This window comes from Bombus vosnesenskii, unplaced genomic scaffold (genome assembly GCF_011952255.1).
Source record: "Bombus vosnesenskii isolate JDL3184/JDL3185 unplaced genomic scaffold, Bvos_JDL3184-5_v1.1 scf7180000013267, whole genome shotgun sequence".
In the NCBI taxonomy this organism is placed as follows: Eukaryota; Metazoa; Arthropoda; class Insecta; order Hymenoptera; family Apidae; genus Bombus; species Bombus vosnesenskii.
Genome location: NW_022882927.1, coordinates 4,431,042 through 4,443,545, shown reverse-complemented (window position 1 = coordinate 4,443,545; position 12,504 = coordinate 4,431,042). Strand labels below are relative to the sequence as shown.

General features: G+C 28.1%; 3 protein-coding genes across 9 annotated transcripts; 1 reads left to right on the top strand and 2 right to left on the bottom strand.

Moving 5' to 3' along the window:
• The first annotated feature begins 815 nt into the window (after nt 1–815).
• Nucleotides 816–4,775, top strand: LOC117230790 (galactoside 2-alpha-L-fucosyltransferase 3-like). Of its 2 annotated transcripts, XM_033488570.1 has the most exons (3): nt 816–1,173; nt 1,847–2,470; nt 2,535–4,775. In XM_033488570.1, the coding sequence occupies exons 2-3, from the start codon at nt 2,007–2,009 to the stop codon at nt 3,073–3,075; spliced, it is 1,005 nt and encodes a 334-aa protein (XP_033344461.1). In that variant the 5' UTR covers nt 816–1,173; nt 1,847–2,006; the 3' UTR covers nt 3,076–4,775. The 2 variants fall into 2 exon arrangements, with proteins under 2 accessions (XP_033344461.1, XP_033344462.1); XM_033488571.1 differs by lacking the exon at nt 816–1,173 and having other exon boundaries at nt 1,184–2,470.
• Nucleotides 4,776–4,889: 114 nt separating this feature from the next.
• Nucleotides 4,890–7,900, bottom strand: LOC117230787 (dynein regulatory complex subunit 4). Its single transcript, XM_033488561.1, has 8 exons — nt 6,939–7,900; nt 6,646–6,857; nt 6,313–6,574; nt 5,984–6,244; nt 5,758–5,925; nt 5,602–5,688; nt 5,298–5,507; nt 4,890–5,140 (listed from the first exon to the last, which is right to left on the bottom strand). Exons 1-8 carry the CDS (start codon nt 6,939–6,941, stop codon nt 4,925–4,927), a joined length of 1,419 nt encoding a protein of 472 aa, XP_033344452.1. The 5' UTR covers nt 6,942–7,900; the 3' UTR covers nt 4,890–4,924.
• Nucleotides 7,901–8,210: 310 nt separating this feature from the next.
• On the bottom strand, nt 8,211–11,777 carry LOC117230789 (pantothenate kinase 3). Of its 6 annotated transcripts, none has more exons than XM_033488567.1 (10): nt 11,678–11,777; nt 10,665–10,827; nt 9,972–10,150; nt 9,720–9,893; nt 9,461–9,628; nt 9,301–9,377; nt 9,047–9,223; nt 8,815–8,950; nt 8,630–8,743; nt 8,211–8,550 (listed from the first exon to the last, which is right to left on the bottom strand). In XM_033488567.1, exons 2-10 carry the CDS (start codon nt 10,789–10,791, stop codon nt 8,497–8,499), a joined length of 1,206 nt encoding a protein of 401 aa, XP_033344458.1. In that variant the 5' UTR covers nt 10,792–10,827; nt 11,678–11,777; the 3' UTR covers nt 8,211–8,496. The 6 variants fall into 6 exon arrangements, with proteins under 6 accessions (XP_033344458.1, XP_033344457.1, XP_033344456.1 ...); XM_033488566.1 differs by having other exon boundaries at nt 10,650–10,827; nt 11,678–11,692; XM_033488565.1 differs by lacking the exon at nt 11,678–11,777 and adding an exon at nt 11,331–11,353 and having other exon boundaries at nt 10,650–10,827.
• Between the last annotated feature and the right edge of the window lie 727 nt (nt 11,778–12,504).

Genomic DNA, 12,504 nt, shown 5'->3' with positions numbered 1-12,504 from the left:
TATTTGGAAGTATCTTTATCCCATTCACACTTCGTCTTTATTAAAATAGTTATTTACTCCAAAACTATTCAGCTGGTTGATTAAAACAAATTTCCACTATCTGAATTTTGCGCGCTACTTTAATACAATATACAACTAGTCACCTTGCCAATTCGGACCTTTCCTCTTACGACATAATTGAGCGACATAAATGCGTGCGACTCACGGTTAGGTGCGAAAAACGTTATCATTGGTGTCGTTGACCTAAGAAAAGTTATTGCGAAGCTTGTCATCGAATAAGAATCATCAAATCCCCTGGAAGAAGGAGAGGGTAGAAAAAGATCTGTAACAAAGCGTCGAATATTATAATTTGAATTAATCAAAAAATTATATAAACGTATCTGTACATCCATTTTTGTTAAAATAAATCAAATATTACCAAACGTTTTGTATCAAATGTCATGAAATCTATAGGTTACTATTTTCCGAAGACATCCCCATAGTCAAGCAATGATCTGCATAAAAGATAATCAAAGATTTAGCATTAATGTATAAAACTGAACGGATTATGTCAGACTAATTATATAAACGATTTATATATTTAAGAAGTAATTGATGAATAACTATATATGTTTCGAATTAGGTTGAGAAAATTTATAAATTGTAATAAAATATATAATGACAAAGATTAAAAATTAGCTTCTAACAAAAATCCAGTGATCAAAACTTCTCAATGTTTTACGCAATCGGTACTTCAGAGCATGAAATGCGAAATTGAATAAGGTGATAAGTCTACCCTTTTACTCGTCTGTGACTGTACTATCCAAGGGTGACGGTAACAGTTCCTCATGACGTCATCAATTGGGACAACATCCCTCGTTCCGAGGATGCAAGTTCTACTTGAACTAAACATTGTTGATCGTTCAGCAAATTGTCCGAACAAATTCGTTACGAAAAATATCGAGAATAACGTCGTAATATTGAAAATGTGTGCACTGTGATTATTCGCGTCGAAAAAAGTAACACTTCAGCGAATATTAAACATCCCGTGTAGATACGCAACAAGCGTTGATGCACGAGATACGCATCGATTTTGCCGGGAAAACATGAGTGATAGAAATAAAATAGTGGTGAATGTAAATCTTACGGATGGTAGTGCATTTCGAATTGAATGTCAATCATTGTATGCGACAGGTGAGTGGATATTAAAATGTCGTCGTTTATATTTAAGATGGTTCGATTCAAATGTCGAACGTAATTCGATTGTTTCTAACACTTAATTATATGTATCATATGTTTTAACCATTTTTTTGTCACTTCAGTGTAAGTATCTTTTTTCTTTACAATATCATTTACATGCTGTATGTAGCTATATGAATAGTAAATATTACTCTTGTATATAGATATATAACAAAGTTCGTGTAATATCTGAAGCTCACCACCTGTTACTACCTTATAGTATCATATATAACATGTAATATAATTCCATTAGATTCAAAATAAACAAATATTAATAAACAATTCTCATTTATATGTATCGTGCTTTGTACAATAAAACCTTGCTAAATTAGCAGCTTTTAAACAAAATATGCTAGGCCATGTCCTTTTCACTGTCTGACCAACATCGACGTGTACTACTTAATAACGTTACCTATCATTTTCTAGCCGAACGAAAAATTATTGACATCCTAATCGAGATAGTAACAATATTTTTGTTAATTGGATTAAAAACATTACATAACATTTTTAAATAAACATTTTTTCAGTTAGTTCTACTATCATCATTAATTACACAATCCATATCTTGTAATCATCTACAATTAAGTAGCATGTACTGTTCAATAAAAATAATATTATCATTGCAAAGATGTACGACGAAAAGCAAAGGACATGGCACACCTGTAGATACGAAATGCCGGACTAGTGGAAGTTGAAGAGTAGAAAATAAATAATCAGAAAGCAGTAGAAGATAGAAAAAGAATTGAGCCATACGTAGTGACTACATCATACAGGAATATATAAGGATAATGAGTCACGCTCAGCAGCATGTACTTGCAAGTGCAATAGTTCTTGCTCTGATAGTGGTCTTTGGCATCCATGTCTTCCTGTTTCCCATGTACACATCCAACCCACCAGCCCGCCATATAAAGATTTCAACATATGAACAAGCTCTTTGTCGCACTACCTTAAAGAATATCAGAATACCACCAGAGTGGAGGAATCCTTGTCCCAAGTATGGAATAGTTTCTGCAGTTCAAGGTGGTAGGCTTGGGAATCAGATTTGGGAATATGTATCGGTGTGGGCTACTGCAAGAAGGACCGGCTTGGAACCATTTATGCCACGATGCATATTAAAAACTCTTGAAGAATACTTTGAAAATCTCAGTATTCCACCACTCAGTTACATTGGAAGATGTAACTTAGATGTTAGTCAAGTTGTTAATTCTCTTGGACAATGGAACAGTACAGAACAAAATATCATCATACCAAGGTAGGCTATTTTATTTCATTTGTCACAACTGATATTTTATGTTTTTAATGTTTTTGCTTCACAGACATGCAGCCTATTGGTCTCTTATTCTGGTGTGGTTGGATGATGTACGAAGAGAATTTACATTCAAGCCAAATTTAAGAGCTTATGCAGAAAAAGTATTGAAAGAGGTGGCAGAGGAATTTAATTTGTCTGAACCAACATTTGTAAGCATACATATACGAAGAACAGATTATGTGGATTACTTATGGCAAAAATTAAAGATTAGACCTGCACCAGTCAGCTATTATTTTGCGGCAATGGATTACTTTATTGGCAAGTATCGTAATGTAGTTTTTGTAGTAACTAGCGATAATATAGTTTGGTGCAAGTATAATTTGAATAGTAAAAGACATAGAATTAAATTCGTGTCTGATATGAATGCAAGAGGTCCAGGCAAAGATCTTGCAGTTTTATCAGCATGTAATCACAGTATTATAGATTATGGTACATATGGTTCGTTTGGCGCAATTCTAGCTGCTGGTGAAACCGTTGTATATAATGTAACAACATACTTTTCTACATTAATTGCTGAAGTTTTGCCAAACTGGAAGATAATGAGTTGAACAAAAATCAAAAATTATTCTATGGATCTCAAATTAAAAGTAATCGTGTACAAATATTTTATTGAAAATACTTTTTATACGAAGTTATTTCGTTCAATTTTATAATGCAAAGATTACATTATCTATATTTCTTTCAAAATTAAAATTGCTACAAAATTTTCTATAACATTTTTTTATTAAGCACGAACGTTTTGCTTACTGCTTACAATTTCTTAGAAGAACGTTTTTCTTAAATACAACATCCAAAATTTTTATTTATTATTCCAATATAGTAAAAAAGCAGCTTATAGATATTTATCATAAAAGGTAAAGTTTGTCATTGAAAGGTTTATTGCATTCTCATATCTTTTCAACAATTTCTAAAAACCCAAATGAAAGTGTAGCGTTATATTTTACAAAATTTTTATCAAAATAGTATAAGTATAACGCTGGCAAATTACATATTTAGAAACAGTATGCATAGTTTTTCACTTAATTATGGCACTATGAAATGAAAATGTTAGCAACCCCTGCACCTTTAATAGTAGTATACTTTGAAGAATATATAAGAATCTAATATACATAGAAGAGGAATATATACATACAATGGAACGATGGACCACTAATGTCTAAAATTAAAACAGATGCTTATTTTTTTTACTATCTATGATTCATGCGGCTCTGAGAAATTAAATAGATTCAATATTCTTTTGACACAATGAACCAATGAACTGAGACTAATCCAAAAATCTGCAAGAAGACTTTACAGTGGTCGAATTTAAGCAATGAAATTATTGGATGTTTATACTATTATTTCTGAAATCATGATCTCTTAATTACTTATTTCGTGATATAACATAGCAACTGAAAATAAGATATAGTTATATTGCATTATATATATTATATTTAAGATGACTTTCAAGTGTGAAGAAAGTTACAATCAGATTTGCAGATATAGAAAAAAGGAAATATGTATTAACAAACCATAGCTCTTATGATGTACAATGATTTCAACTGTGATTCTATTTCTTATTGTGCCAAATTCTTAATATACATACATATATAAAAAATATATATGTATACATACATATATAATTGTGTGTCTGCACAAAAAAAGTATATGCATTCGCTTATACGTGTATGCGTATATACATCATACATAATAAGATTATAGCTATACAAAACATAAAAAAAAATAACAATGAATTGTTTATTTCTTCACTTAATAGTCAAATGTTTTTGAAACAGAAAAAATCAATAGATTTGAAGGAAAGGTATTTTACATAAACCCAATATACATATGTATATATACATATATATACTTATATATACACATATATAAGTGTTTGAACCTTATTAACCACGTGACCTGATATATTCAATTTATAATATTTTGTAAATTAGAATAGTAAATGTGTCTATGTCTATATATGTTATAATATCTATATATAAAATCTATATATATACATACATACATATATATATAAAGCATCTTCAGTATAATTGTGCCTGTTAGTTGTTAAATAATTATAAAAAAATGTACTATGGAAATGCATGATGATTTACAATTGAAATAAATGATAACGAAATTAAGTAAATGATAAAACAGATGAAATTGTACAAGTATACAACTATCAGGCACCAATATGATCTACTCTGTACATTCTGTGATAATTTTATGTAATTTATAAAAAAATAAAGCAGATGCGTTCTAAAACTTACTTGTTTCACAAAATAAAAACATTCTGCATCAGAAATTGCTTGAATCTTTCTGCATTAATCTGATTTTATTATTTTTACATTTCACTAATTGTTAGTGAAAATGTATTGTATGATCAGTCAAAAATAAAAAAATTAAAATCTTAGTAGACTAGTGATTTAAAGTAACAAGACCAGCTGGTCCTAATCCTAACTTTGTAGGTACTCCTTTTACTCTCAATGGTTGAAAACCAAGTTCACTCTTTGGAATCCCATATTCTTGTAATTTAGTTTCATACGTTCGAAGTAGATCGTCATGCGCTTTGCAAACTTTTGCTAATTCATATTGTAGATCTTGTATGGCACTGTTTTTTCTATTCAACAGATTCTGAAGAAGAAGAAAAAACATTTACATAAAAAGAGGAAAAGAGAGCATACCCTGCAGATAAAAGACATTTGCATATAAAAAAAGGGGAGAGGGCATAAAGAATATTCTGCAAAAAAAGAACATTTATATAAAAAAGAAAAGGAAAAAAATTACAAACCTCTAATTTTTTATTAGCATTAATAACGACCATTGGATCTAGTTGAGCAGCAGTAAGTACTTCGCTGATCTGTGCTTCACGCTGTTCTAATAAATCCGATAATTTCTCAAGTTTCTTTTCTAAAAGAATGTTCTTTAAACCTGTCTTCTGTTGGAGCTCAAGTATTGCTGAGACAAATCTTGAATGTAATTCGTTTCTTTCAGACTGACACTAAATAAAAAAACATGACTTTTCAATTTAAGTTATAATGACTTCACAATAAGCGTAATTTTATTTAGAAAGGAACATATATGTTTTTATTTACCTTTTCAAAACGTACTTCTAATACTTCGTTTTCCCATTTTAAGTTCTCTAACTCTTTTGTAGCTATTACTAATCTTTTTTTAGTACTCTAAAAGAATTAAGGTCTTGGACAAAAAATAACCCACATAATATATGTGACAAAATTTTAAATACTTACAATTAAGCTTTGTTTATCTTTATCATAATTTGCAAGTTGGCGAGTGTAATTTGCTAAGGATTCTTCATATGACTTTATATCAGTAGAATATTTTTTATTTTCGATAGTTAACTCTCGTACTTGTTTTTTCATACGCTCTTCATTACTTCTCATTTCATCCATTTGGTCCTACAAATCCAATAATGTTATTATATATATGACTAACTTGCTTTTTAATTAATTATACCTTCATACTCTTTATCAAAGACAAATTGTTAAGAGTAATGTCATTATAATAAGTTTTCATTTCTGCAAATGCAACTTCATGGTTTTTTATCAAATTTGCAATTTGTGTATTTTTTCTTTCTTCTACTTCAGTTATTTCCATTCGATGTTTTAAAGTAAGGGATTCATATTGACTCGTCAACTTCTGTTCATATTTTTGTTCCAATTCTTGAGCTTCAGTTTCAAACTGTTTTATCAGCTTATCTGTTTCTTCTGCATGTTGCTAAATAGTAAATTTCAATTTACAAAATGCTTAATAGTAACAAAAGGTATATGATATTTTTTTCGTACCAATTTTAATGCTTTTATTTCATTTATATGGGCCAAATCTTGTTCTTTTTGCAATCTTTTTAATTCTCTCTTATCTTTAATCAATTCATTTTCTTGAAGAGTATGATCATCTTGTGCCATTTTAAGAGCAACCATATGTTCAGCTTTAGTTTCTGACAAATTAGTTTGATGCTCATACATTAAATGTTTTACTTTCTGTTTATATAATTTGAGCTCTGCTTCGTGTTTTTCTGATAACTCTTCTTTTTCATGTTCTTTATTTCTTTAAAAATACATATACATATCAGTTAAATTTCATTAACATTAAATTTACAATTAAATGTAGAAAAATACCTGACAGTTGCCTGCGCTTCATCTAATTGATGTCTCGTAATTTCCCAAAAAGTTCTAATCTTATCTCTTTCAAGTTGAAAAAAATTTCTTTCCTCTCGTTCACGCTCCATTTCTTCAAGTATCTTGTGTGCATAAACTTCTAATTGTTCTCTATTCATTTTCGACGTATCTACACCATCAACAGTAGCAGGTACTTTTGCTTTCTTAGGTCCCTATAAAAGTAAAATAATTTATATATGCATAATTCAGATTTTGTTGATTAAATGTTTGCAATCAAAAATTTAAAGGCTCACCATTTTTATAAAAAATTAAAATCAGAAGAATAGAGTATCACGAGAATTGGATATCACGAAAATGGATATCTATTTTGTCATCAATTTCGATGATTATCAATAAAAATTTATAAAAATAGGTGATAAAGTATATCAATATCAATTATTACTTTAAAATATCGATATCTTTATTTTATAATTTCATTAATAAACGTAAAGACAACTACATATTTCCAACGTGAAGTTATACAGTGTTTTGTCAGATTAGTTGCTAAGTAACCAAAATTTTATAGCGTCAATGCATGCAGAATATGTACGATTTTATAGTATAATAAGAAGGAAAATACTGTTTTATTACTCATTAACCATATAATTTTATTGTATATAAATGAAATAATATGAAAACACATTAAATGCATGCAAATGTATTTAACGTAATCGAAACAATATTTTACAATAATAGCTTAAAGTTCCTAATATATCGGGGTCAATAAGGAATTATTTATTGATATAAGAAAATTACATTTGTTTCTATTCCATAAAAATAAGCTTATAAACAAATTTGTTCTCTTTTTGTATTTGTAAATTCATATAAATGTTGGCTATAACGTTAAACATATCATAAAATATGTTTAGAAAAAACATTCTTTTTATAGTGCTATAGTACAAATATTGTGATAATAGGTATTTTATCTTTCTATTGCTTATCACATTATAAATTATTCTATTAAAAAGTGTGTAACAATATGCTACATGTCTACATTTTGAAGCACTGTATGTATAACGTGTTAATATTTAATAATAATGAATGCACATTACTCAATGTAGTTTTCAAATAACTAAAAAATGCATGTAAATAACCTATAAAAGTCGCCACCAACCAATATGCTTTGTATTAATTTTCACCATTATCATCATAGATCAAGTATAATTTTATATTTTTTTTAATGATAAAAATAAAAATGTATCAATAATGAAGTCATTAGTAATAACACATATTAAGTACTCATTAATGCAATTTCTTTCTTGCAATTTTTTTTGTCACAATTTTGTTTGTGAACAATTGAAAAATCGTGTAATATCAATAATAATAAATATCATGCCTTGTTTGTAAGAATTTGGGTATATACGTATTTACATAAACATTTAGAAAGTAAAATATGAGGTAGACTCATTTTACTGATACAAAGAATATTGTGTGGTAAATTGTATGCGTTTTGGTCCATTGAAAATTCTTATACAAACTCGTGCAAGGTTTGTGCCCACATTAGGTCTTTATGTAATAATCATGTAACGCGTTTTAAAATGATTATATTGTGTATAATTATACTGTGCTCATTCATTAATAAATATAGTCACATTTCAAGATTATACAATCCTGACCTTAATTTTATACCATTATTAAAATTTGATGTAACATTGCATATACAACATATACAATACTACCTGAGAAAGTTGATATTACATAACAAAAATAAATAATTATGTTGAATAATTACATAACCACCCTCATGAAAAGATTTATTTGAGTTAGAATATCAAATGGAATGCTATATATATTATCCGTCTTTCTATAATATTAGTTTGCTTCACCCTTAAATTGAAGTAGGCATCCTACTGCACCAAAATAACCCTACAATTAGAAAAGAAAAAGAATATAAATACATTCTTTTAAATTCTTCAAGCTTATATAAGACTATTTCATATATAACCTCATGCTCTAAAAACAAAGCTTTCATCGTTCCTTTAGACCAATAATCCATAGCATAGGCCAGAAGTTTCATTGATATAGGATTTACTCTAAGAAAATTTCCTACAAATACTACCTAAAATTACCAGATAATGTTACTATTAAAAATTAAGTATGATAGATACATTAATTATGAATATATTTTACCCTTTCAATTTTTTCATTGACGGCACACATACGCGCGATAGAACCAATATTGTTTGTAATGGTAACAAGTGTTGCGCGTGCGAGATCTTGTTTGCTAACTGCATTCCGTCGATCTTTAGAATTCATCTGTCCAAAACTGTACATATAATTAAAATAATATGCATTAAATACAAAGTGAACTATAAAAACACAAGACCAAAAATAATATTTATTTAGTTATTAAAAATACTACCTGCTTGCAACAAGATCGCCAGGAAGACCAAATGGACCATAATCCCCACCATAAATATCCTTAACTAATTTGTCTACTCTAGTATTATCACCTCCAGTTGCTAATTCTATTGCCTCTTCGAAAGTGTTGCATCCAGTTAGTAAACAACATAATCCTAAAAATGTGCCACCACCTAGACTAAATATGAAATCAAATTTAATTAAAATGTAATTCAATAGTACATATTTTTATACTGTTATAAAAGGGATACATACCTAGTACCAGATATTCTTTTATAATTTTCTGGCCCATAAACTGCTAATATGCTTACTCCTGATCCTATATTTACAAGCTATAAAAATTATTTATATATAAAATATGTATATACAATATATAAATAATGTACAGTTTGATATTCTAAAGAATCCAACATACCAAAAACGGGTAGGGTTCAGAAAAGTCATAAGGAACCTTCTGACATTTACTATCATCTGTAGGATGTGACCAGTAATAACATTCGTGTGGATTTGTTGTTTCTATGTAGAGCATACCACGTATTAAACTATCTAATTCATCAAATTTTGCTAAATTCATATTTACTTCCTACAGAAACAATGTACACATTATTCAGATTTATACTGTGTATATATTATATATTAAGCTATATTAGGATATAAAGAAATAAATATCTCACTTGTTTAAAATTTTTTTCAAATTTATATGCACCACCACCAGTAGCACAAACTGTTGTGACAAGATTTGCCATGCCTTTAGACCTTGCTAATGCTAAAAAATTTCCCATCTCACTTGTAGGAAATCTAATAAAATGTAATGTACCACGTCTACCTCTGATACAAACATTATCCATCTGTAATAGAATAACATAACATATTTTTGTAAGAATGTGTTGAATAGATTATTTAAGAAATAATTACATGAAACATACTTGCAAGTGTGTGTCTCTATGACCTGTTTTCCCATATGCTGAATTTCTAGTTAGATATCGTCGAATATTTTTTAAAGTCTCAACTTCTGCATCTGCTTCATCTCTTGTAATATCTTTCGGTTCAAAATATACCAATTTGGATAATGTACCTCCTATATCCATACCAAACCATGGCATTGCTAAAAACATAAAAACCATTATTTAAATACCCTTAATTTGAAAAAGTACAAAGATCAGAAATATTTAAATAATGCATAATCAAACGAAATGCAACTATTGCAAGAATGGATTAATTTGTATATAATGTAAATAATATATAAAGCACACAATATACACATATATTTATGTACACAATAACAGATTACAAATGCAAATAAGCTTCTATAATATTATAAATAAATTATAAGCATAAATAAATTAAAAGAATACAAATATAATTACAAAAACATAAACATTAAAATATAAAAATATAATAATAAGGAAATCAAATCATAGGCATACATAAGCAATATATGCATATAAGAGAATCACTTTAAATTGCAATTATTATTTAAGATATTTTCATATAACCAATAATAATTATTAATCGATCATTTCAAAGTGATACCCTCATGTATAATAATATTATAACAATAATAATAATAAAAGAATAAAAATGGCTACTCTAAGCACACATACACTCGAATAACTCACAAGGTGATGAATGGTTTTTGGACTCCTTGACTGGAGTCTCAGAATCAGTATAACCATTGGATGCCATAGCTTTTGTTGTAATATGATTTTTATAAGTTTGAGGACTCATTACTGTTCTTCGAGTCATTTACAGTTCTTTTTAATATAATATCTAATTCCTTGACTGAAAATTACAAAAAAATTATATCAACAATATAAAACATAGTTATTTTCTGAACCATTAAACATTCCTCATGAATTAGTAAATTAAAAAAATTATAAAATCTATTCACATTCTCTGCTGTATCAAATATTAAATATTACTCGAATTATAGATGAATTAAAAACATTAGTAGATTACATTTAAAAGTGCTTTATACTGAACTCAAACTGATGATATCAAAAATATATATTTCAACAGTTGTTCTAAACAATTTCGATTTACATTTACATGTAACTTATTACACTGTAACTCTACTATATTCATAAAAATTGAATTTTTTTATGACTTTATTGCTGTATACATTCGGTTAACAAAGAACCACTTCAAATGCGCCAAATAAAAATTAATTATATTGACATACATTATTAAAATGATAGATTAATGTGTACAGTATTGTTGCTATTAAATCAATATTTATACAGTTAATTAATTTTGAATTATAAATAATTGTTAATAGTACTTGCGAAGTAACGCTACTGATACTTCTGTCGATTTTAAATCACGAATTATAGAAACGGCGGCTTATGTACGCAAATATATGTAAAGATAATGTATATTTACGAAATTATGACGGACGAGTCTATATTAAATTTCAGAAAAAATGCAGTAACACACTAACACTGCATAGATATTGACGATTGGCTAATTAAAACACGAGAGACCAAAGACGAAAGAGAACAAAATACAATCACTACCTTAATGTCGAATAACGCTAGACCAAGCGATAGAAAATTATAACTGTATCGCGTACGGTATTACACGTAGTAGCACTAAATAAAAATCAAAGACATGAAAAATGAGTAATACCTACCTGGAAACGCCATTTCAAACAACAATTAATTTTTTCCTAAGGAAATTTGTTAAGAAATTGTCTAATTTTTAATGATTAAATTTTAGGTTGATTTTAGATTGATCGCTTGACTATTTTATTATTGAGTAGTAATTTTGTTTCATTAATGAACTAGTACTGTTATAATATTGATTTATAATTTGTCGTAGTTTCACTTAAAGTATCTAAATTATTAGACATGTTATTCAATTTATATAATTTCGTAAAACTTGCATCACAATCACTGTTTATATAGGTTTAGCAATATCGCGTGATAGCTATTGGTTAATACTATCTTAAAAACTAGTTTTTGTACTCCTTCCTTTAAGCCTTATTTGCTTTTTAAATTTTCAGAACAAGGTACAATGTACGACGTATGATGTATCAAGAACGTGAAGCCGTAAAACTGTTTAATATTAATTTCTTTTATCCCCACGCCCACGTATAACATCAGATTACTGACGTCATAAATCCATGTTACTAAAATCTGCATCGTAAGTAAGTATCGCACATCGGTACATCGCACTAGCTTGTAAACTACACTAGTACTTTATTATCATTGTAATTAATTTAAAAACTTCAATCTCTCTCTCTCTCTTTCTCTTAGAAAATAATAATTTGTTACTATACATAAAATCATTTCCAGATACTTACATTATAAACTTCTGAATGAGAGAATCTATTATTTCTTATACCTAATATACGTGTATATTTGTATTATTTTACTATCCATGGTCACGTACAATCTACTTATTTAAAATGTAAATAAGATTATAAATATTATAATTTTATTTACATAGTAGAGATTA

Excerpts from the sequence above, each read along its gene's own strand:
- LOC117230787 (XM_033488561.1), bottom strand. Across the intron at positions 5,689-5,757 it reads AAGATAAACAAAGCTTAATT|AGTACTAAAAAAAGATTAGT; the intron begins GTAAGTATTTAA and ends TAATTCTTTTAG. Across the intron at positions 5,141-5,297 it reads ATGCTAATAAAAAATTAGAG|AATCTGTTGAATAGAAAAAA; the intron begins GTTTGTAATTTT and ends CTTCTTCTTCAG.
- LOC117230790 (XM_033488570.1), top strand. The coding sequence starts at position 2,007 with ATGAGTCACGCTCAGCAGCATGTACTTGCAAGTGCAATAGTTCTTGCT. Across the intron at positions 2,471-2,534 it reads CAAAATATCATCATACCAAG|ACATGCAGCCTATTGGTCTC; the intron begins GTAGGCTATTTT and ends TTTGCTTCACAG.
- LOC117230789 (XM_033488566.1), bottom strand. The coding sequence starts at position 10,791 with ATGACTCGAAGAACAGTAATGAGTCCTCAAACTTATAAAAATCATATT. Across the intron at positions 9,378-9,460 it reads CTGAACCCTACCCGTTTTTG|CTTGTAAATATAGGATCAGG; the intron begins GTATGTTGGATT and ends TAATTTTTATAG. Across the intron at positions 8,951-9,046 it reads GGCGATCTTGTTGCAAGCAG|TTTTGGACAGATGAATTCTA; the intron begins GTAGTATTTTTA and ends TTATATGTACAG.